At 38.3% G+C, this 26,662-nt stretch overlaps 1 protein-coding gene across 1 annotated transcript in view; it reads right to left on the bottom strand.

Annotated features, from left to right (window-relative positions):
• Positions 1-26,662, bottom strand: part of Pcdh15 (protocadherin related 15) — a 428,603-nt gene that overhangs the window by 345,134 nt on the left and 56,807 nt on the right. The window contains exon 5 of the mRNA XM_051153212.1: positions 26,647-26,662. This exon is cut by the window's right edge and continues 155 nt beyond it. Coding sequence (XP_051009169.1) covers positions 26,647-26,662 — 16 coding nt within the window. The remainder of the gene's footprint in view (positions 1-26,646) is intronic.

Below are 26,662 nucleotides of genomic sequence, written 5' to 3'. Positions count from 1 at the left end.
AATTTATAGCTCAAAAGTTCGAATGGGAAACATGCGGTTATGAAGATTTATTTTAGTTTCTATGCATGTATGGATGTTTGTGTTATGAGCGTAAAGGTGGGTTTGGGTGAAAATGTGAGCCCCAAGGCCAGTCACTACTGATGGAAAAATAGTGATCTAAACACTATATCGAAAAACATCGCTTTCACCAATTTTGAAGGCAAACATCAGCCCTAACAAGCTTGTTGTTCTACAGGCAGAATTGCTGGGATCAATAGCACGTGAGGTAATCAATTATATTTAAATTTAGTACTTACAAAAATGTTGCTTAATGTCTGCTGAATGCAGTGATGAAAATCACTTATACTAATGAAAAAAGTTGCTTCTTATTTAAAAGTTTATAAAATTTATAAGTTTATTTTTTTTTAATTTTATTTATTTATGGTATATGAGTGCTTTATCTGCCGAAGGGTATCAGATCACATTATAGATGGTTGTGAACCACCATGCGGTTGCTGGGAATTGAACTCAGAACCTTTGGAAGAGCAGGCGGCGCTCTTAACCACTGAGCCATCTCTCCAGCCCAAAATGTATAAGTTTAGAAAATTAAACTTAGCTGAAAACGTCATTTTTACCTGGCATCCTTTCAAGTTGACTGAAGAAGTTTCAAAATACTACACAGAATTTAAACGGCAGAACAAGCAGGTAACTAGTATTTCTAATCCTACTATATGAAATTAACTCTGAGACTGGCCAAGACACAAATGCCTAGGCATAGACAATGCTTCCTGTTGGCTACAGAACCCCTATAAATTATTATTAGATGCCATTCTTCATATGGCATGAATAAAGATTTACAGATGTCTTTTTTTTTCCTGCTCATATGAAGAGCAGAAAACCATGCTTAATTGCTCTGTGCATAATGCACACCTTATTCGTTTATAATTTTACGACTTTACAGTGCTTGTGAGAAATTATATATCTTCAGAACAAAAGACTGGACACTGACATTGGACCAGACCTGAGAGGATTCATTCCTCTCAGCATGCTGGGCACTGACAACCTGCATCCTTCATGTTTCAGCACCAAGTGCTTCAATTGCTGTTCCTCATCAGAACAAGACAGCCCCAGGACACCTTCAAAGAAATCTCGCAATCCCAACTGGTCCAGCATTTCAGAATGTTCCAAACAGGACTTTAATTAAGCCTGGAATTTCTCAATATTTAGAAACTGGACCACAAATGCTATTCCTAGCTTGTTTAACCACTTTCTCAATTTTATTTGGGCCCCTACAAAGGTATTATTCGTTTCAAGTCAGCCTCAAGAACCTTAAGACAATGATACCACATTTCCTTTAAGAGGGTTGGGAAGGTTTTTGGTTGCTTTCTTGGGCTATAGAGGGTTATTTTCAATGGGGGTTGGTTATAAGTTATTATTGGCCTTATTTAGAGAGAAAACAAGGTTGGATGCAGAGATGCCTCTTTTCCTTTATCTTTCATTCTTAGGTTTGGAGATGGGGTTGAAAAGAAAGAAGGGGGAATCTAGAAATATATAGGGATGATAGGACAAAAAGTAGATTAGTTAAACTATTCCTCAACTTAGTGCCTTAATTGTTACTCACAATGTTATTTTTAATTCATTGATATAGAATTTGTATATAGATGCAAAATAAGTTTAGTTGGTATAGAATTCAAATGTAAGATTATTCTTTACACACATTATATATATATATATATACTCCAATATGAGGTATTGTACTCTTATAACTCAATTATAATATAAATATAATCAGTCCTAACAAGCTTGTCGTTCTAAAGGCAGAATTGCCAGGTTAAACCAGCAGCACATGAAGCAACCAATTATATTAAAATTTAATACTTAAGTATAAGGTTTAATTCCAATACTTTGAAAGTGCTATTGCAGGATGTTTAGGGTAAATAAGTTATACAAGTTAATTGTTAGTTAATCAAATCATGGTCATATCAATTACTAGTCTATTTCTACCCCAAGAATATACATCTTAGGTACAACAGATAGCTATGATTCTATAGAAAGATAAGGTAGGATAGTTAGATAAGGTCTTCAAAACCCTCAGAGACATATATAATATGACATTTAAAAATGTTTTTGTTATTTTAAAGATTCACTGGCAATGAGACAGGTTAACTCCTGGCAATACCCAGCCTACCTCAAAGAGGATGATGAGCATCAAATAATCTCCTTATGGAGATGGCTTCAAATGTGGCAAACAAGCCACTGGGGAAAATGTCCTCATTTCTACCACAGACAGAATTCTGCCTAAAAAAGGCAAACTTGGATTCAGGCAGAGTTGACAGCCAAACTCTGCCAAGACAGGGTAAACAAGCCCTCAATAGTTCCTGCCTCAAAAATATGTCTATCAGATGCATTGGGACAGAAGGCTGAAGATGATGCTCCAATGTTATGGAGAGTTTTGGATGACTGTTCAGGTAGCAAACTGTCTCTGTCATCTTCTCATTTGGGAAGCTACTAACCTGCACTCCCAGCATACTCAGGTAATCAAGTTTATTCCTTCTCAAGTCTCTTATTGGGTTGAAGACCAGGTAGTTTAGTTTTACAATAAAGCTTAGTTGTTTAGGGGTTAAGATGTTTTTAGGTCTAGATAGATGCTTTAAGTTGATAATGATGAGATGTGATAGATATTGATTTACATTCAGAATTTTAGACGCACCAAGATGGGAAAGATGTTTTCATCAAGGTTGCCAAATACAAATAGCCAAATCACTAAGAACGTAACATTTATATAATTCCTGATTGTGTCACGGTTCTTCTTGCTGTAGACAGTTTATTGTATATATGTGTAATAATATAAATGTATATGTAAAATTATTTAATAAAAAAGCAAAAAGAAAGAAAGCACAGTAACACAGGCACATGTCCTTTTTGGTGTTGAAGAAACTTTAAAAGATTTTTACAAATTAATAAAAAAAATTTAAAAAAAAAAAGATTTTTGCAAAGGTCCATGAAACCAATGAATTAGGAAGCAAAATACTACTTATTTTCAATGCATTGGATTTTCTCTAATGAACTGGGAATAGGAACTGGGAAACTAAGTTTCGTTTCTGTTAAAAAAAAAAAATACCTTGACAGAAAACAACTTAGGGGAGGAGAGAGGGCTTATTTTAGATCACAGCCCCCTGTGACAGTTTACCATAACAGGGAAGTCAAAATGTCAGGAACTTAAAACAGCCTGTCACATCAAATCCAAAGCCAAGACCCTTGAGGAACGAACACATTCATGTTTGTACTCATTTCACTTTCTCTTTCCCACAGTCCAAAAACTGAATCCCAGGGAATGGCTCCCCACATGGTGGCTTAGATCTTCCCGAATGAATTAACAAAGGGCTATCCCCTACAAGCATGCCCCGAGGCTGACTGATATAGGCATTCCATCCTTGAAACTCTTTCCAGGTGACTCTGACAAAACTGAGGTATATTCTGAAGGCATCCCAATGATACCTGTTTAAGAATGACGTCCTAAGCAAGGTGAGCAATGACTTCAGTGGGAAGCTATTCTGATGCTCAGGCTAGACCACTTTACTTAGACTTGAGAGGTAGTGATTTGTCCCACACTGCTTTAGATTTGGGGCATGCATGTTTAAACTGATTTCATCTGCACGTCTGGCCTATGGAGTCTCACAGCATGAGTGTTTAGATTTAAGAAGAAATCGACTCCCACGTACATATGTTTGTCATGTTATTCTTTTTGCTCGCTGTGGTTCACGATGTCTGCTATTTCTCTAAGCTTGGACTCCAGGTACTTCTAGCCTGAGGCTCTATGTGTCCTACAGCATCCTTAATTTTCTCCAAGGACTCGTTATACCCCTACGTTAACAGGCTTTTGTATTTAAATGTGGACTCATCTGTAACAGCTCCTGTTTACATATATGTACTTTCATCACTTCACTGCTCATGCAATTAGAGACTAAAATAAATGCAATAAATGCACCCTAGAAAATATTTAAATGAACTCTAATATATATATAAATAGGTGACATTTGTTACAGCTAGGTAGAGATTACTTTGCGAGGCATAACCCAGCCCACGGGGGAAGAGTCCACGTTTAGACAAGGAATTAAATACCTTAATATTTATATAGTGATTGCTAGGTCTCAGACCATTCATATGTCTAGACATGAGCTCAAGTGGACTACACCCACTCTCCTTATAATTCAGATTGTTTGTCCAGCCAGTGTTTTCCCACACTATCTCAGTATCCTGCTACCTTCTAGCCTGGTCTCAGGTACGTTCTCACCTCTCCTGCTTTGCTCTATCTCCTGCTAACTCCATTACTCTCTCCTGCTCTCCCACATCTGTAGCCCTGGCCACGTCCAGCATGCTTTCTTTTCTCTCTGCTCTGGACTCTTCCAGAAACTTCTGGAAATTTTCTCTCTCTTACCCACAGTAACTCACTCCCACACCTCCTTGGAGCAGTCATATCTCCAGTTTTTTTTTTTTTAACTGTATCCCTCCCAATACAGTATCAACTTTTAAACATGTTTTAAATAACTATTTAAAAGTATTCCTCATCTCTCCCAGTAAAATACAACACAAAATGTTACACTATATGCTAATAACTAAACTGGCTCCCAAGACATCTTTATAGGAAATGATTCCTAGTAGAGAGGAGCTCTGCAAAGAGATACACTGTGTCAACAGTGTCATTTTAGGTGATAAGAAAACTTACTGTGTATCAGCATTCAATTAATTTGCCACTGGTACATGACTCAGTCCTGATAGCTGAGTTTAGCTATCTCCATCTCTTCGAGGGACTTGGCACTGATTGGCCTCTCACATCTCAATCACTTTCTCAATTAGCAGCAGTTTCTTTTAATTGTTTCTGCCCTTCTTAGAGAAGTCTCAGATATATAAAAATTAATTACCTGGAACTCACATCTTTATAATTTTAACCTTTCTATGCTTCGGTTGTTTACAGTGACATTTATTTAAATTGTTTTTCAGATGACTGCATGTAGCTGATGCGCTATTGATCAAAGTTGTGGGGGGAGGGGCAATGGTGGAAAGTCAGCTTTCTATGGTACTTTGAGACTTTCCGTGATTGATCAAAGTGGGGGAAGGGAGTAGGAGCAACAGCGGAATGTCAGATTTCTATGGTACTTTGAGACTTTCCCAGAAATCCTTGGCTCATCAGAACTTGTTTTGACATGGCTGAAAGACATGTCCTATTAAAATGGTATTAAGGTGAGATCTCCCCCTGTGCTGAAGCCATTACATTGCAAATTACACACAAGAGGAAAACCTGCTTCAACTTTCCATTCCCTTCTCTTTCAATTACGATAAGGAAGTTCCCAGATTACAGTCTGCTCATTCATAACAATGAAGCCAAGGTCACCCTCAAAGTCACCCACCTCCTCTGCTCCTTACAGCCTCTGTACTATACTAAGCAAACGCTGACATCTGTGGCACTCTCCACTCTTCTCCTTTGATAGCTAATATTTTATTGTTGTTTTTAAAATGAGTGTCCTAGGATAAATCTTTTACTTATCCCACTGTTTTGCTTTTATGCTCATAATCCACTGTCTATGCCTTAAATTGTTATCTGTTATAGGTTACCTTTATTTCATTGGGTTTTTCTTCTTTGTTTTATTTCTTCTTCAATTTCCTGTCCATTTCTATTGTCCAGTCCTCAGCCCTATAGATTTCTCTTTTATCCACCTGAGGGCTCATTGTCTGCTTTTTTGTAGATGCTCAAAGAAGATCGTACATACAAGCGTTTTAAATTAAACTGCTGCCCAGTTTCCCAGTGTTTACTGGACCACAGACGCTGTGAGGCAAAAGTGATTGTGTCTGCCTATGTGAATTATTTGTGTAATGCCCAGGATGCTTCATAACCATGGTCAGCAAGGTGGATTCCTTGTCTGTAATCCCCAGTTGGCCTCCTTCTATCATCATAACTATTATCTGGTCATGAAACTAAAAATACATAGTCTTGCTTAAAACTTAAACAGTTGGTTTTCTGCTCCCAAAAATATTCTTTTTTTCTTTTCTTCTTTTTAAGCAATTTTTATGGCCAAAAATATTATTAACCTATTTAGTTGAAAATGTCAACTAAAATTTTACCATGTTGTAAAAGCAACATGAAATTATCACATGAAGGAATGTGGAGCCTTGCCTTTGAGTAGATGGAGGGATTTGGATAGGTTGCACTAGAAACATTTAGAATTTATTGTAACAACAACCTGTGCATTTACCATGGCTTGAAGTCTAAGGACATAAAGATTTTTAGAGAAGCCACCAGCTAAACAATACCTCAAAGACGCTTGACTAGATATAGGCAAAAGTAAATTTGAAAGGGTTACCGGTGATCTTCCATCCTTAAGCAAAGTCTAGCTAAGGCTTAAGAAGACAACACAAACTTTATGACTGTGAACGCTGCCTTTAACAGCATGTCATGAGGTAAAGTTATCATTAGACTCCTTCTAGAAAGAGTGACATGACTCACAGAGCTCCACGTGCTCATGGTGCCCCACAGAAGTGGAGCCCACAGCTAGGAAGGCTATTTAGCTTAGAATTTATTTACCAGTTTCCTCTGAGTAGTACTTTTAAATCACACTTGGATGTAACAAGTGCCAAGATAACTACACACCAGGAAGAATAATGAGATTAATAAATCTGGGAATCATGCACTCTATAATTAAGCTGTTATTCTTGCCTAGGCTAGCGTAGTATAACTATTATATAATTGTAGATAAATATCAAGCCCTTAATTCAAAGTAATCTTGCAGGTATTAAAGAAATAAGGTATCCAGTAACTCTTGAAAAATATCCTCTTACTAAGGGAATGCAAGTAATAAGACCTATGCATGTCAATATAAAGAGATCTTAATTCAACTCTTTAAAGGTGCTTGGACTAGAATCTCCAATTAGTTTGATTTCTGGGGCCAATCAGAGCCACTGATTCTGTGAGCAGGCTGGATGCTGTCTGAAATTTACTACTGAAAACCTTTGTTAGGTACAGACTTCAATAGAGCTCTTAGAGTACACCCTTTATCCATGGTGATGATGATGTCAGTGGTTGCCCACGAGGGAACGCTGGTCTCAACATCATGGGGGAACTGCACAATCTTAGGCCTCACTGTAGCTCCAAGGAAACAGAAATGCTTTGGGACCGAGCAGCCACTGATGTTTTAGTAAGTTCTTTAAACAACTTTGACAGACACTAAGACTTTCAATGCCCTGGAAAAGAGAGACTAGAGAAGGCGGAAGGGGTAGAGAAGGGAGAAAGAGAGAGAGAGATAGAGGCCAAAAACCTATACTGACCATTTTAGTAGAAACAGCTTAAATTTTGCCAAGGTCCTCAAAATTCAGAGGTCATTTTCTAAGATTTGAACACAGAAGAAGAAAGCACATGTGCTCCTTTTTTCCTGCTTGCGCACCACCCTAGTTGCTGTGACAAAACACAATGACCAAAGACAACTTGGGAATGAAAGGGTTTGTTTTACTTTCCTATCCCAAGTCACAGTCCATTGAGGGAAGCCAAGGCAGGAACTCAGGCAGGGCAGGAACCTGGAGGCAGGAGCTGATGAGGAGGCCATGGAGGGGGTGCTGCTTACTGGATTTCTGCTAATGACTTGTCCAGCCTTCTTTCTTATAGAACCCAGGACCATCTGCCCAGGGGTGGCAACACCAACAGCAGGATGAGCTCTCTCCACGTTAAACACTAATTAAGAAAATACTCTACAGGTCTGCCTATACACCTGTCTTAATGAGGCATTTTCTCAGTTGAAGTTCCTTCTTCTGACTCTAGCTTGCATCATGTTGACAGAAACTAGACAACACATACACTATGCAAAATTTATGTTCTTCTTTTCCTTACTTTTTAAATATATATGGTTTTTAAATAAATAATATAATCATACCACCTTATTCTTTCGTTTTTCTCCCCCCCCCCCCAACCCTCCCATTTACCTCTCTCACTCCTTCTCAAACTGATGGCATCTTTGTCTTTGGTTATTATTGTCGCTTTCACACACATAAGTACAAATATGTAGTAAATAACACCTGCTGAGTTCATTTTTTGCTGTTTATGTGTATCTTACTCACGGCTGATGACTTAGTGTTGAATAGCCAATTAGGTGGCGTGTGCCTGTGAGGAGCTGATTCTCCCTCTCTCAGCAACAATTAGTTGCCTGAAATTCCATGTCTAGAGAGACTCCTTCTTCTGCCTTAACCTATCAGAGACCTTCCTTGAGCCTAAGGTACAGGAATTGGGTTGTAGATGTCTCCAGCGGGGCTGGGTTCTTCTGGTCCCTTTGTCTCTGCATTGTATGTCCAGTTGTGGGTTTCTGTAGCGATTCAACTTGCTGTAAAGAGAAGCATCTTTGATGAAGGGATGAGAGCTACACTTGTCTGTGGCAGTAAGGATAGCCTTAGGAAGTAAGAAACAATTATGTTGGTCTAGTAAAGTGGCAGTAGTAGGGTCTCGTCTCAGACTCATGCCCACATTAGCCCTGGATAGATAGGTCACTAGGTTTCTGTTATCAGGAATAGTTTTCCTCATGTTCAGTGAGCCTTAAGTCCAACTAGACAGCTGTTGGTTACTGCCAGCAAATGAGTGCTGCATGTTTAGTGATGTCTTGCCATGCTAGTTATTGTGTGGTTCATTGATGCCATAGCTATAGCACTATTTTTGGCTTTCTTCCCTTGGCAGCAGGCATAGTATTTTCTGGTACCGTGGAAGCTAGACCACAGGATGGAGGCGTTCAGGTTAGAACAGGCTCAAGCTGCTCAAGTCCTCTGTCCTAAGCATACAGTATCTTCCAGGGGAGGGAAGTTAATACAGAAGGAGAAGGAAGGGGAAGGGACAAATAAAACCAAAGTTGTTTGATAAAGCATCAAGGACTCTTATTTTTTATTTACTTAAAATTATATGCTAATAACATAATTACATGTAATTTAATTATATGTATTATATGTATATATTATAGTTGCATACTATATAACTTTAGATTATGTATATTTTTTATGTAATTTTATATAATTTTTACATTTTGGGTACATATTTATATAATTTTAGATATTGGTATAATTTTAGCTATATACATATATAAGTTTATATATATATATATATATATATATATAAAGTCTCTATGTGTATACATACAAATATACATGCATATATATGTACAAATATACATACATACTAAAAGTAGTTATGCCACTTGGATGTGTAATGCTCTCCACAAAATCCATAGACTATCAATACAAAACAAAATAAAATAAAATAAAACCACTCTGCCAGACATAAGTCTCCAGTTGAATTGTTCGTCAGGGTGGTCCAATTGACTATAAAAGTATATTTTCTCTTTCTGTTGCCCTCTGATGCCTCTTAAAAATTAAAGGTAAGTTCCTATTGCCAAAATATACCTTTGATCCTATAATCGTTCATAAATATCAAGTAAACCTAAAAATATCACTATATATTTATCTTTGTATGTTTGTGAGGTTTAAATTAATCTTGGCTTCTCTCAAACTTTAATTAAGTTGAAGTTAATTAATATCTGAGTCAAAAATTTATACAATGTTAGATTTGTCATGAATCTTGAATGCTTTCATTTTATATGTCTGACTGTTTTCCTCATATAGATGTCTGCAAACCACATGTACGCATGGTACCCAAAGACATCATAAGAGGACACTGGATCCCCTAGAAATGGAGTTATAAATGGTTGCAAGCCACTATGCGGGTGCTGTTAATCAAACACGGGTCCTCGGCAAGAACAACAAGTGTTCTCAACTGTTGAGTCATCCTTAAAGCCCCAAAATCTGCATTTTGGAGCCCTATGGGACTTTAAACATCTGAAAGACTTACTGACTAATGTTAGACTGGTTTAAGATGATTTAGAATTGTTAGAGGGTCACGCCATGCTTAAGTTCATGCTTCTGCCATGTTACTAGTGTCAGCAACTTCGGGAAGGGTAGGTAAGAACAGTTCCCTGTAAGGCTATAAAAAAGTGTGACAATTTAAAAACTGGATGAGAGGACAAACCCACTGGGTAAAGTTAAGGATACATATCTCACTAAAAGTCTATTGGAAGTCAGGAAATAGTGCCCAGCCAGTTGAATCCGTGCAGAGCAATCAAGGTTTGAGTGCTCCACGTAACTGGCGTGTTGAAAGAATGGAGAGAGAAGCACACCGTGTGTGCAATCTTTTGGGAAACTGAATTTCTGTTCCTTTACTACTGCTGAGGTTTTGGCAAAGCAGCACTCTGCCATGGCCTTGCTGAGGTCCAGGAGCTTTATTTAACCCTGTTACATCTTCAGCGTCCCTCTTTTTATTTGTTTCTCATTCTTTTGTGATGGTTAGAAAATAACTAAACTAAATTGTGTGTGTGTGTGTGTGTGTGTGTGTGTGTGTGTGTGTGTGTGTGTGTGTGTGCTTTGTCTTGGAGATATAATTATGATTTTTATTAAAAAGCACACTTGTGTGTCATATTGTATTAGAAACTATGCACTGTGCTACTGTGAGGAAACTGCCTAGTGTCAGTACTCCGGGGTGGGCATGGAGCACTTGCAAGTCCAGTGCAGCAATATGCATTAACATTTACAAAATCAGTATACAAAGATAAAAAGTTATTTCTTTTCATATTGATTACTGCAACTAACATATTGACAAATAAAAACGAGAAAGGAAATTTGCAAACAGAAAATTGCTTGGTCTGTGTCTTGGAGTAGCACCTAAAATGAAAACTAGAGTCTTGGCATTTTCCACAAGACATGCAAGAATAGGTGACACGGTTTGCTTGATGTTCAGGTCTCAGGAGAACTATGGGAAATAAATGGATTAAGTAGAGAAGTGCAAAAGTTAAAGTGATAATCAAGTTTTAAGTGGACTTTAATAAAAATGGATTGGAACCAGGCATTAAGGAAAACACCTGTAATCCCAAGCATTCAAAAGCTAGAGGTAAGAGGATCAGGAGTTCAAAGCCAGCTTACACTGCATAAGATTCCCCAAGACAAACCAATGAATAAATGATGAGTAAATAATAAATATAAGATGGATTGGAATGGATAAAAGGGAAAATCTTACTAATTCAGTTTTGAGAAGTATTGATGTATATCCGTGTATAGATGCTTGCTATTTCTTTCTGTACCTTCTGATTGTCATTATGCTTATAACTGTCAGGGTCTAGTTATTTAACTTTCTCTACACCCAGTATTTATCTTCTCATGATGAAGTGTGCTAACTAATGGGGTGTGGTATGGTTTAGGATTCTTTTGAAGTATATCAACAAATACATGGCAAAGTGATAACATCAAAGACCTAGCCTGGAATAAAGAACAAGCCAAAGGAATTGTTACTTCAGTCAGATAGCTCTTTGATGCCCATGTCATTCAACTTCCGTAAAGGTCAGAAATAAAGGTTGAATTCTTTGCAAAGGTAATAGTGACTTTTATGACGCAGTGCGGACTCTTGTCCTTGTAGACCTGTCCATCAATGCTGGCCAAACTTCAGAACTGTCTGCACTTCCAACTTCAACTGGTGTGTCTTATGCCACAACATGCATTTACTACAGGACACAGAACAGAGATCTTCCTCCCCTCAAAGGTAAAGAAGATGGGCCATACATACCTCTGCATCTTCACCTTGTCATCTACCAAGAGGCTCAATGTTCCAAAAAAAATACTTGGTGCATGCTTTCCAACATAATATAGATAAGGTACTTTGCTGTTTCATGTGGATTATTTTGTATGAAAAGAAGCCTTTGCAACACATTTTATTCAGCAAAACTATAGAAGGGAATATTTTCATCTAGTTTCACTCAGCAAATGCTTAGTTAGAACCCATTTGCCTGGCTGACATCTACCTGTTTATGTGACTTTAAATGATCAATGTTGAACGTAACATTTAGCTCCTAGACATTTAATAATTTTTACTGCCATGCTTTATACAATCCAGGCTCTAAATATGGACAGAGGACTGCGTGGCTGTCTTTTACAACACTGTCTACCCCAATAGCACCCAAGCCAGAGAAATCAGCAATGAGACCAACACAGTGAAAGCGTGAGTCATCCAACCACAGTACAGTAAAACTCTTGTGCTTTCAAACCTCTGAAAAATATCTCCATTTGATATTTGTATGTAGGTATCTATCATCAAATGTTAGTCACTCTCTCTTTGTGTTCAGGTGTTCTTACATATGGTGTTCACACTGTAGGTGACAAGGTAAAAAAAATCACACAACAATGCAGACAGATTCAAGTAAACGTGTGACTGGTTCCTCTCTCAAGACCTCTGAGACCTAAATGTTTGCTCTGCTGTCAATTTTCAATATTTTAATCAAAAAATTTAATTTACTCCCTTCTCAAATGTTTCCTCAGGTTAAATTAAGAAAACACTACTTAAAAAAGCAAGAAGAAAATCCATAGAAATTCACCATGCCCCATCTAGTGTACAAAAACTATCAATTAGTTATCTTGCCAGGAATCAGGGATTTTTTAAAAATGACATAAATGAATTCTGTACTTGTGTTTTTCCCCATTGGTCATGTGGTACATGAAATTATATTAACAACATTAAAGTTCCTTGTGGTGTATTGTATTTCTTTTTAAAGAACAAATGCTAAGATAGCACTTTTCTCCATGGCTCAATTCAGGATGCATATAATTTAATTATTTGTTCATTTGGTATATCTGCATTCCTGCCTATGTGAATATTAGTATTTTACTCAAGGGCAACTGACAACATCTCAAGACACTAAACAGCCTATGGTTATATTCTTAGCTGTCCTCTGCAATATATATTTTGCCTGTTCATCTTGTTCAGTATAAATTCATTGATCAAGAGAAAGAGAGGACACGTTTGTGCATTTCTTCAGTGCCTCGTAAACCCATATTGTCCTCACAATAGTGTTACCCATTTCAGTGACATTAATTTCATTGGTGTGCATTAATTCTGTCTTAATCCAAAAGCCAAATTAACAGACGATTTGGTTCAATGCTATATAAAATAATTGAAGCTGTCTACAAATTTGTCACTATGAGAACTGATATAATTAATCAATCCTGGATAGGAACGACAATGCATCTAAACTATCAAATATTAAACAAGGCTATAAAAATCACCATTATTGTGGGCAGTTCTCCAGAGAGGTAGGGAAACCTGGAGTTAAGAGTATTTGATTTTGGATATTCATGATGATGATAATGGTGGTGGCGATGGAGTTCATGGTGGCAGTGGTGATGATGAGGACAGAAAGAGAATAAAATTAAAGAAAGCAAGGATAAGTTAAAGGAAAGAGGAGGCAGGGGTCAGGTAACTCAGGTTGAGTCATGCATGGGTAGATCGCTGTATATACAGAGCATATGTAATAACACCCAGTTCTGCTTGTCTGAATTCTAATGTCCACCTGTGCTACCGTCTGAAGACACTTGACTCTGGAAAATATATGCATTGTGAAACTTTAAATTCCGAAGTGATGGATTGGGGGGTGAGAATCAAGCCCCAATCAATGGGTTAATGCCGTAAGTAAGAAGTCTATGAGTGGTTCCAGTTCACTTACCCTGTGAGGATACAGCCAACTTTACACACATTATACTGAAGCTGTGATCTTAAACTTTCCAAACTCTAGGATCTTGAAAATCATATATGTATTGTCTTAAACTGGCACAGCATCTGGCAGTTCCGTTGTGGTCCAAGCACACTAAGGACTGTTACTATACCTCACGTTCTGTAGGCATGCTAACACTTGGGTCCTCTTCTGAACTCAGTCTTTGATTTGGAATATTTGCTCCTTTTACCAAATTGATTTTAGTTCACATTAAACAAAACACAAGAAGTATCCTCATGTTTAGATTTAGTTCTGCACTGCAAGTGTCGGGAGGGGGGTGTCTTTAAGATCAGGTATCACCCTTGTATTGTCCTTGGTTAGCGCAATAGTTTGAGTAGACATTCCTAAAATACAAGTAGTCAACACCGAACCTCTACTCTGCTCTAGCCAATGGACAGGACATCCTCCACAGTTATGTGGAGAGTAGGGACTGACTCTGGCATGAGCTCTGGTGCCCCATATTTGACGACCTCCCCTTGGAGGGGAGCCCTGGTGGCACTCAAAGAAAGGATAGGCAGACTACCGAGATGACAGTTGTTAGCCTGTGACCATAAAGGAGATACCCCTCGGACATGTACCTAAGGGAGGGTAATAGGGTGAGGGCTGGGAGGGTAGGAGGAACCAGAAGGATACGAGTGATGGGAGAGAAATTTAGTTGTAATCTGAATAAATTTAAAAAAAAAAAAAAAAAAAAGGAAAGATCAGGTATCACCCTTGACCCAAAGTAGACTTTCCACCTACAGGCACATCCATGAAATCGAGAGCCTTTACTGTTCACAGAATTGCTGCAACTCTTACTTTATTCTGCTGTTGAGTAATAGATTTCTGAGTACATTTCCCCCCTCAAGAAATGTGTCTATGTTTCTGCAGAACTTAAAATTGAAAATCAGATAAATGGGTTCTTGATGGTCTCCTTAATCATCATTACAAACATGTTCTATATCACAGCTAGCTAACTTGCAAACCAATAACCATCCCCCAACAATTATTTTGGAAGTGGGTGATCATCTTGGACTCTCTTTTGATGTCTATTTGCATATATTCTTCAAATCCCCCAGATCTCTGAGTGTGGCAATGTGCCACTATCTTACAGCATTCTTGGTCTGAATCTAGAGCAATGTAACTCAAGGTCATTCCAAACATGCCTATGGCTTATACATCTTTCAGTGTGCTCAGAAAACATAATTTTTAGCCCCAGTATGATTTACCAGTCTGGCATATGTCATCTTTAAACACTGTGTGGTATAATATTGCTTTTGAACACAAGATGGATTTATAAGCTAAGTATTCGACCTGAGAACTTCCTTATTTGCGATGCTTTGTATCAAAGCAAATAGACTGAGAAATGAGTACTCTGAACAGATAGTGGTGTTTTTAATAACTCGTAGCCCAGTGCATGCACGCCATGCTGATAAGTGCAAACTGATTTCTATGACCCTCAAGTCACATTCAGATGCTTCCTGCAGAGTTACTTAATCCACTCACATCTTCTTCGCTCTCCCTCTTATATAAAAATATCACCTGAAGAGTAATTTTTTTAGGAAGTAGTATATTCATGTCATGTGTCTTCAGATAAATTTTCTGTCAAACTTTGCATTGGGGATTTAGAGGTTTGGGGTGTTTATTGCAATTCTTTGACACTGTTACTATAAATACATACAGGACCTTTGGTAATTATTCCCTGATTATTCAAAACATCAGAGTTTTGTTTTTCTCTATTTCATGAAGAAATTTCTATTTCGTCTTTATTATTTATTGATATTACTATTATCTTAAACTATTAACATCATGTCATAACCACTGCAAATATTAAAAAAGGATCTTACTGAAATTTTAACAGAGATATTGTAAATTTATTCACTCTGCCACAGAAGGCGAAAACAAATACAGTCATCTTTTTTTTTAATTTGATAGTATAATCTACTTTGGAAAGGGTTGCCAGGAAATAACTGCTTTGTTTTGGTTTCTGAAACACAGATTTGAGTGAAGAGAATGTAGCTACCACTGGAGAGACTCAGAAATGTTTTTGCATTAAAATGAACACAACAGCTTGGTCATGTGAGCAAACTCAGAAGGCCAAAGGAATAAGAAAGAGACTTGGAAAAGAATACCACAGTAGGCAGGATTTTAAGTCTCTGAAGCCTTATTTGAACACTGGGATTTTATTGTTAACATAGTTAGATGTCACTGGGATACTTAACCAGACGTTTTGAGGCTATTTGTCCCAAATTCATGAGGAAAGGGTAGTATTAATAAATAATTAATTAATTTTATAAAGAATGATATGTATTTCTAAGTAGCTAATGGTAATTGGAGCTCATACAGCCACTAGAAAAATTAGTATGAAGTTTTATCAAATGGTTAGTGAGATAATTAAGAAGGTTAAGATCTTTGCTGACAAGCCTGGGTTAGTGGTTGGTTACGTTGCTCCTTTGTAGTATGTGGGATACCCCCAGTCAGGAGGGTGAAGGTTCTAAGTAGGCACCAGCTTGACTTCTCCATGTTTAATGAGTTGTATAGGTGTTGTCTTCAGCAGTAGGGCCTTGTCATCCCTTTGTGGAGGGTAACCAATTGCCCTCAGTTGTCTGGGGATTTCCACAGGGCCCCTTTGGGCAACAACCTTATTAGGTGCAACTCATTCACAGCAGAGAGTCAGTCTCATTTGGTGATGAGAAATATCCAGTGGGGCCTCTGTCTCACCCACCAATTGTAGGTTCCATTTAGATCACCTGCATATGTGTCTATATTTTAGGAAGTCTCTACTGCGTGACGTTTCCATACACTCTCTCAAGTGGTCCTTACTTTCAGCTCTTCTAACCCCTCTCAGTTTGATCCTCCCACTCCAATCCCACACTCACCCATAACTCTCTATTCTATTTCCTCTTCCGGTACTGGTCCAGTTCTTCCCATAGTCCCTTACTCTATACCTATATGGACAGTAACCTGCTTGTTATTGAAGATTTAACGGCTAATATCCAAATATAAGTGAACATATAACATACTTTTCATTCTGGGTCTGAGATACTTCATTCAGAATAGTTTTGTTCTAGCTCCATCCGTTTACCCGTGAATTTCATTTTTAACGCCTGAATAATACCTTGTTGTACTGTGTGTAACTCTGTTTCCAACTTCTGGGTATCATGAACAGAGCATCAATGGACATGGTTGAACAAGTGTCTTGATAGTAGAATATAGAATTTTGGGGGGTATGCCCAAGAGTAAGATAGCTATATCTTTAGGTTGCTCTATTCCCACCTTCCTGAGAAACTGTCATGCTGATTTCCATAATGGATGTACGAGTTTGCAACACCACCAGCAATGGATGAGCACTCCTCTTACTCCACACCCTTGCTAGCATGAGCCCTTTCTCTCTCATGAAATCTCAAAGTAGGTTTTTAAATTTTAATTTCCCTGATGACTAGGGAGGATGAATATAACTTTAAGTGCTCCTCAGCAACATTTTTATGCCAACACCTCATTGGTGTGATTACTATTGCTCTGTGGTACTATAATAATAAGAGATTAAGGTTAGGGATGGTGAAATCTCCAGCACCTCTTGGATTATTCAGGATTGTTTTAACTATCCTGTTTTGTTGTTGTTGCTTTGTTGTTTGTTTGTTTGTTTGCGTTTTCATATAGAGGTGAGCATTTCCCTTTCAAGATTTTTGAAAACTTGTGTTGGAATTTTGATGGGAATTGTATTGAGTTGGTAGATTGCTTTCAGTAGCATGGCCATTTTTACTGTATTATTCCTACCGATACACCAGCATGAGAGACCTTTCCATCTTCTGCTATCTTCTTCAGCTTCTTTATTCAACGTCTTAAAGGTCTCATTATAATTGTTTTTACTTGCTTGGTTAGAGTTCTTCCAAGATATTTTGTCTTTTGAGGCCGTTGCGAATGGCACTGCTTCCATGATTTCTCTCAGTTCATTTGCTTTCTTTAACTAGGGGAGATTATTGCGAATTAATTTCGCATTATGCTGCTTTGCTAAAGTGTTTACCAGCTGTAGGAGTTTCCTGGTGGAAGTTTTAGGGTCACTTATATATAAGATCACATCATATGCAAATGAAGATACTTGGTCTCCTCCCCTTCCTCCTTGTATCTCCTTGGCCTCCTCCAGTTGTCTTATTGCTATAGCTAAGGCTTTGATTATTATGTTGACTAGATATGGCTAGAAAGACAACCTTTCCTGTCATGTTCCCGATTTTAGTGGAAGTACTCTTGAGTTTCTCTCCATTTAGATTGATGCTGGCTGAACCCACCAATTTTTAATGTATATAATGTTTAGCTGTTTCTGTTTAATGAGTACAATTACTAGCCTTTTCTTTTATAACTATTGCTTACAAAATGTATATAAGATGTTTATAAAAATATAAATTTGTTTATTAAATGTATATAGCTGATTATAATTGAAGTAAATTATGTATCATTTTCTATGCATATGAAAAAGCATAATGTCCAAGGATGTGGTCAGTACAAATCCAGGGCAACCCAAAGCCTCAAGGCACCTTCGCAAGATGGGAGCTCAGCAGGACAACTTGGAAAACTTTATTAAAAATCCTTTGTTTTTAGATTTTCATTAAGCCAAGAAAAGATAAGGATGACTGCTCTCCTGCTGACATTTGGAATGTGGCATGTTGATATATTTTTGGCTCGGGGCATTTATTACTTTGTGGCATTTTGCCTCAGCTGTTCCTCTGCACAAAGGGATAATATACTGCATAATTAATTCAACGCAAGCCTGCCAGTGCCACACCTGGCTGTTTAAAAAAATACAGAGCACAGGTACTCAATCCTTTTCAAAGGGCTAAAATCATACTGAAGTAATTAGGAATGCCAAATCAGAATAAATTAGGTGGCATCAACACTCACAACTTAGTTTTCAAAGGTGGAATTTAAATTAAATACAGTCATATATTTAAAAATTAATCTAAATTACCTACTTCTTATCAGGAGTCACTGAGTGAATGCTGTACCAGCCAACGGTGTGACACTGACAATGTGAACTATTAAGCAGTACTGTTAAAGTCTTTGCTAGGACTTGGTTGCGTTACATAATTCTACTTTAGTGGTACCCATAAGCATCACATATGATGGACATTTTTCCTGGTGTGTAAACGGCAAGCTAGGACATTTCCAGATACAGGCATGGTTCCTAATACAAGAACTTCCATTTTTATTAACTTATTAGAAAGTGTTCTAGAGTATGGCACAAAACATCTCCATGACTTCTTTCCAAGTGAATTTGGAAAACCACCAATGAGTTTCAATATATATGGCTAAGAAAAGTTAAAGATACCTAACACAGTTTACACAACTTTCATCTTTTACTTTGATGCATATTTCATAGACAAATATGCATCAGGAAATCATATGGTCTAATACTTGGAATTCTTCTTCCTGAGTAAAGATATAGTTAATCTTGATACTCAGAACATCACTACTTTAATGCTTCTCCAGACTTCAGAAAATCAATTGCTTCTCAGAGTTCAACCATTCTACCAAAGGTTGCAATTTCTAATTCTTGAGATGGAGCTGTGATAGAGTGGACAGCATCCCTGAAGGTCCTGCATCCCTAAAGGACTCCTCTACACCTGCATACCTGGGATGGTGCTGACACCCTAGAGCTGCACACCTGAGATGGTGCTGAGACCCTACAGCTGCACACCTGGGATGGTGCTGACACTCTACAGCTGCACACCTGGGATAGTGCTGAGACCCTACAGCTGCACACCTGGGATGGTGCTGATACCCTACAGCTGCACACCTGGGATAGTGCTGAGACCCTACAGCTGCACACCTGGGATGGTGCTGACACCCTACAGCTGCACACCTGGGATGGTGCTGACACCCTACAGCTGCACACCTGGGATGGTGCTGATACCCTACAGCTGCACACCTGGGATGGTGCTGACACACTACAGCTGCACACCTGGGATGGTGCTGACACCCTACAGCTGCACACCTGGGATAGTGCTGAGACCCTACAGCTGCACACCTGGGATGGTGCTGATACCCTACAGCTGCACACCTGGGATAGTACTGAGACCCTACAGCTGCACACCTGGGATGGTGCTGACACCCTACACCTGCGCACCTAGGATGGTGTTGACGCTCTACAGCTGCACACCCGGGATGGTGCTGACCCCCTACAGCTGCACACCTGGGATGGTACTGAGACCCTACACCTGCACACCTGGGATGGTACTGAGACCCTACAGCTGCACACCTGGGATGGTGCTGACACCCTACACCTGCACACCTGGGATGGTGTTGACGCTCTACAGCTGCACATCTGAGACAGTTGGTGCTCTACAGGTGCTGATGCTCTTCAGCTGCACACCTGCAACACTGCTGATGCTCTACAGCTGCATAGCTGAGACAGTGCTGAGTTTTTGGTCTTTATTATTGTCACTCTAGTTGATTAGCTGTTGCTTCTACTACCCGGATTTGAGGCTTCTGAACATTTATTGATCTTTGGGGGAAATAAACCATATGTTATCTGGATGTGTCATTTATCAGCTGTGCTGTGGATGGTCTAAGCCATCACTGTTTCTTCTGCAAGCCTGTGTACAGGGTCCCGCAGAAGGTCCATGAGAAACACATTATGAAGAATTGTCCTAAAGATTGAGCAGTAAGTCAGTTCAGTGTTTGAGACATTATTGAAATGGAAAGGAGGCATGGCGAGCAGTGTGTTGAGACTTGTTATGGCAACCAGGCAAAATGCTTACTGTTTAAAGAGCACCTTGACTACAAAGTGGCCAGGCAAATTGGTGCTTGCCGCTGCATTCTTACTTTAAAAGGGTGAAAGTGAATTAAAATATACAAATAATGTGGCTTTTTTATAACCCTAGCGTTACATTAAAACCATGTGAACACATGTATACAAACTCTGTGATAGGACCGAGAGGGCATTGTAGCTGTCTTTATTGACTGTGTGTGTGTGTGTGTGTGTGTGTGTGTGTGTGTGTTAATTTTCTTCACATCTCAATTAATTAATTAAAACCGACACTTAACATGTACTTTGTGAAGTCCCTGGATTCAAGCTGGAATATAGTAAATAGAAAGAAAGAATTTAAAATCCTCCCACTCTATGAAAAACAAACAGGCTGATGAACACTTGAGGTGGGGACGTGCAGAAAAATGCCATCTAAGATTACCTAAAATAATCCTCGAATAACAAATATAAGCTCAATGTATAAGATATAAAAGACAAGCGTGAGTGGAGAAGTGCCGGGCCAAATAAAAACTCATTGCTTCGAACAAAACGCTGAAAAGCTTTGTGATTTACTTGTTATACAGTCTCAGACATTAGCGCTTCAAACTGGGGTAAACTGGAGACAGAGATGTAGTGACAGAGCAGTTGAAGTAAAACAGAACTTACTGGCATGGCATTCCTTAATTTTGTCTTACTACCAAACTGTATTAAGGCAAAATAATAATAATAATAATAATAATAATAATAATAATAATAATAATAATAATAATAATGTTTTTTTAAAAAAAGGAGAAATCTAGATGTCTCCACATTTAAGAATAAGAAAAATGCAACAGTTTCCCCCAAAATGAATAAAACCTATCAAATATTTAAGGCGATGATCTCAAAGGCCTTGAGGGAAAGAAAAGGAAAAGTGAAAAGGGAGAGACACAGATGTGTGAGCTCCTGGATTGTAGAATATTCATATAGAATATGGTCTGGGAAGGCATTTTAAATTTCAAAGATCTCTGGAAACCCCATCATTCTGATAGTGGACAGAGTAGTTCTGAAGAAGAAAACGTTAAGCAAACTGAAGGAATTAGTGTTGACAGTTCTGTGGGAACTAGACACCCCCCGCCCATTTACAAATACTTTAGTGGGGACATTTGGAGCTGGGATTCTGAGAGTTTAAACTAGGGGAGGAAAAGGGCTTCTTGCCTGAGAGACAGCCAGTTCTCACATATTGAAAAGCATGTGGCACAATAACTCAAGGGAGTTAGATACAAGAATACAGATACTATGTCAGTTGCTCAGAGCATCTATTTGGAGATAAAAATAATCAATAAGAACAATATATATATATTTATATGTATATTTACATACATACATACATATAGGTGTATATATGTATATCTACATGTATGTATGTATACATACATATATATGTATATACGTATATATATATATACACACATGCAGGAGCATGCACACACACACACACGTGTGTGTGTGTGTCTGTGTGTCTGTGTATTCATGCTCCTGCCCAGTTTTGAAAAAATGAGTCAAAACTATTTGTATCTCGGTCCATGCTTCATTTAGAATACAAAAGAATGGAAAAAACCCATAAGAATACAGATTGAATGTGAAATGTAACAGCAAACTACAGTTTGACTTGCTGTGCTTCAGAATAGATTCAAATAATAAGCAGTGAATTCTAAACTCCCAGTTATACTGTTTTTTTTTCATAATAATAGAAGACAGCTTTTGTAAGTATAACAATAACTTTAAAAGAATGTATGTAAAGACGCTAATTTTTGTTGAAGACAGTTTTCTCTAGTATAGAACATTATCTACATTTGTAAAAACATGTTTATCTCTAAATATATGCTCATTTAAAATAATATAAGGCATAGCTTTTGGTTTTTTATTTCCCAGTTCATGAGTTAAGCATGATAGACCACATTCTAAAAGATTTTCTTAAGCTGATAAATTTTGTATGCATTGTAGTGGAATTAAGAATATCACTGAGGTAATTGTTGGAAATTTTCCCATCAACACGGGGGTGAGTAGGTGAAAGGACTTTTGGAGTTCAAAGAATTACTTTGAGGAAGGGTCACCCAGTGTGTAATTAGAGTCAACATGTGCAGTTTAGCTGACATCAATGGTTTTCACACTCTGAATAGCAAGATCTTATCTATTGAAAATTCTCAACATTTTACAAGAACTTGTAAAGGAAAGTTAAAGATGGAGAGAGAGAGAGAGAGAGAGAGAGAGAGAGAGAGAGAAGAAGAAGAAGAAGAAGGAGGAGGAGGAGGAGGAGGAGAAAGAGGAGGAGGAAGAGGATGAGGAGGAGGAGGAAAAGGAGGGAGGGAGGGGAGAAGGAAGGAGAAAGACATAAACAAAGCATCTATGGTGATTTAGAGTAGGATCAAACAATGAAGTGTAAGAATACATTAGAGCAAAAATTTCCTTTTTCATATGGTCTTCTTAGAGTGGGATTTGCACACTCCTCCAACAAAGTGTGCCTACAGCTAAACCAAGCAGAGGTTTGACACAACAAATGTCAAAGCTACTTCGCAGATGCTTATGCCCACTTCTCTATGAAGGTTATTTTTCAACTTACCATCTTGCTTTGGGCAAGCACCAGTTATTGAGCAGGACTACCCTGCTGGCAACCTGAGTTACCCATCCTGAATATAATTCCAGTTTTCCAAGAAGCAAAATTGAGACACTCTTCCAGTCTCATAAAATAAAATCATGACTTTATGAAAACTTTAACTGATTACCGTGTGAAGGCACTGAGTTTAGAAGTAAGCATATTGCATACTTCTTTTTTTCTGGATGGCAATACAAATGACCTCTAATAAGTAATGATCAACGTACATAGTTATGGATGTGACCACTAAAGAATTAATAACTCTCCTAGAATGATGAAGTATGAGGCTGGAGAGATGGCTCAGAGGTTAAGAGAGCTCACTGATCTTGTGGAGGACATGCATTCAGTTCCAAGGACCCAGATCATTTGGCTCACAATGTCCTCTAACTCCAGTTCCTAGGGATCCAAGACCCTCTCCTGACCGCTACAGGTACCAGCCACCTATGCACAGGCACTTCCACATATACAAAAGATAAAAATAAAGATTGAAAATATGAAATATAATGATTAACTATTCTAGAATTTTAATGTAGCATAAATTCAGAAAGCATGGTTTTAAAAGCTATCCGAAGGATACCTGCTCATGGAAATATTTTTTTTTCTTTACTTGAAGACTTCCTTTTATACGAGAAAGCATCTGCTGTGCCCAGAACCCCTAACATTTCTGTGTAAACTGTCTTTCAAGACAGTTAATATATAAGAGATTTCTTGATTACACATCAGTTCTCTCCTTGTCTTAAATAGCAAATTCCGAGGAAGGGACAGATTTGCCAACTGAAACAAGAATAACTTTTAAAGTTGGATTACATCTTCCTTGGGTGCTGATGCTCAGGGAATGAAAGTTGTCCTCTGTAGTATGGTGACGCTGAAGGAGAGTCAAAGGCTCATCAGACATCATGGTTTTCACAGGCAACACCAATGCCCAGCCTCACACAGCCATAAGAATCACAGGACTGGGCCCTGGAGAGATGGCTCAGAGGTTAAGAGCACTGACTACTCTTCCAAAGGTCCTGAGTTCAATTCCCAGCCACCACATGATGGCTCACAGCCTTCTTCACTGAAATCTGGTGCCCTCTTCTGGCCTGTAGGTGTTACATGCAAGCAGAAAACTGTATACATAATAAATAAATAAATCTTAAAAAAAAGAAAAAAAGAATCACAGGACTCCTCCATGGTAGTGTGTAGTGCTAGCCAGGCAATGGATAGTAGCTCTATTGCTGGTCATGTATATTAACTTTTACACACACACACACACACACACACACACACACACACACACACACAGTGTGTACAATCACAATTCACTTATTCATAGTACCATGGAAAACTACATAAAGTCTTTGAAGGTTCATCTGCAAAATTGGCATGCTGATAAGGCCTCTGAAAAAGAGATATGAAGTACATTTTCTCAGTTAATATTTGCTCAGAGCTCATGAGTTCATGGCTAACTGGACACTGTATATTATTGTGAGTCACTGCTGTCATTTAGCTGACTCCTCCAGACCTTGTAAGAATGAGAATCTCAGTCAGTATTGTTTCACAGCTCATAATAAATCCTCAGGGTACACTGCTGCTCAAACATAGCTCCAGTCTTTCCTCAAAACACCAAGTCTATAAATAGCCACCTGATTCAGTTGATGTGTAATTATTCCTATGCCAATAACTCCTTCTCATCGGTATTTCAGTAGCTGCATTAACTAACCTAGAAACAAATTAACAGTGATATATTCTCATCACTCTCATTAAACAAAACAAAAAAAAACCCTGCACTCATCGTACTTTTCTTTCTGAAATTCAAATATTAAGAACAAGACATAAAATTAAGTTGTCCACACACATGTATGCTGTTTACACAGTCTACGTAGTGAGCCTTTTGCCTTTCAAAACTAATAAAAATTTGCTGTGTGGCCATACAACAGGTCAATGCACCTGATCTCAAAATCAAGAAAATCTACCTTCATATAATATGCATCACAACATTAGGGCTTCTTGTGTTTGTTGTCCATGCAGGCCAACATATTAGTACCCACTGATATTTTTAGGCTCAGTTTTCATACATGTAGGATCCACTGAGAGCAAAGTCTCCAACACTGTATGAGAACTCTTTGAACTGAATAAAATGATCAGCAAATTATTCCAGATTTAGGAGAAAATACTTCTGTCTTATTATCTAAATTCTCACATAAGAAGAGAGCACCCCAAAATTCTGTTTTAACACATAGTGATGAACACTTCAAAGACTTTCCCTAACACAGTGTAACACTGAGGATTATCTTGGGAACCCAGAAAGCTGGACAAATAACAGAGAAAGTTCGGGGAGAATGAACTTTTATGAAACAATACACATGTGCATGAATGCTTACACATTCTCATACATGTGCATATGCACGCGCACACACACACACACACATGGGAGAAAAATACTATTTTAACCTGATTGTATCACAACTGGTTATCATTTTTCTCAGTTGATGCATATTTCTTATATAAAATGGTAAAGTTATTTCTCAAAATTTCATGCATGTGTATCATGTAACTTTGATGATATTTATTCCTAGTAGTCTTCTTCTGATCCGTCACATGTTCTGGTGGACCCTTTTCTCAAACAGTCTTTCTTCTACTTTGATTGTCATCATATCATCTATCACATATCAACTGATTAATCATCTCTCAACTTGTTTGCATATCCATCCATCTATCCTTCCATCCATCCATCCATCCATCCATCCATCTATCCATCTATCCGTCCATCCATCCATCATCCATCCATCCATCTATCCATCCATCCATCCATCCATCCATCTATCCATCTGTCCATCCATCCATCCATCCATCCATCCATCCATCCATCTATCCATCCATCCATCTATCCTTCCATCCATCCATCCATCCATCCATCCATCCATCCTTCCATCCATCCATCCATCCATCCATCCATCCATCCATCCATCCATCCTTCCATCCATCCATCCATCCATCTATCCATCTATCTGTCCATCCATCCATCCATCCATGCATCCATCCATCCATCCATCCATCCATCCATCCATCCATCCATCCATCTATCCATCCACCCTTCCAGCCATCTGCCTGGGAAGGTTCTGCACATGAAAGGAAACATGCAGTACTTGTCCATCTGAGTCTCTAATGCCATTTTCAGAACAGAGGTATCTTAAAATCTTGACTCTTAAGTACATGTATCTGGCACTTAAGATGCTCCAAAGTGTGACTTTCAAATGCCAGGAGTGTATAGCTCTACTGGCACGCTTTAAAACTCTGAACTGAGTGTAGAAAATACCTATTCATGCTTTGTTTTTCTGTTTGTTTATAACGAATCTTCAAGGGGAGGACATGTATATTCAGGATCTGTTAGCTCCTACTTTCAGATAGCCCAGGATCATCTCTAACATTTCTGAATGTGTTAGCAGCCAGACAAAGTTCTAATTTATTGGTGGAAACACTTTTTAAAAATCAGTGTCAGTGAGCTTGTAGCTCCTTGAGATTCTTTCCACTTTGTAAAGGATGAAATGATGCCCTGTGACACTACATATCATACGAAAATAGTGATATGTAAAATCATGGTTTCAGTTCTTTGCGAGTACATTTTACTATTATCAACCAAACACTGTGCAAAGTATTTGGGCAGAGTTCTGCCAGGTTTAGAGACGTAAATGGAGGAGAAAAGATGAGAGTGTACTTACCGGCGTCCTCAGTTCA

This window comes from Acomys russatus, chromosome 11, assembly GCF_903995435.1.
Source record: "Acomys russatus chromosome 11, mAcoRus1.1, whole genome shotgun sequence".
Classification (NCBI taxonomy): domain Eukaryota; kingdom Metazoa; phylum Chordata; class Mammalia; order Rodentia; family Muridae; genus Acomys; species Acomys russatus.
The sequence above is the reverse complement of the archived record's forward strand: the minus strand, read 5'-3'. Positions and strand labels throughout refer to the sequence as shown.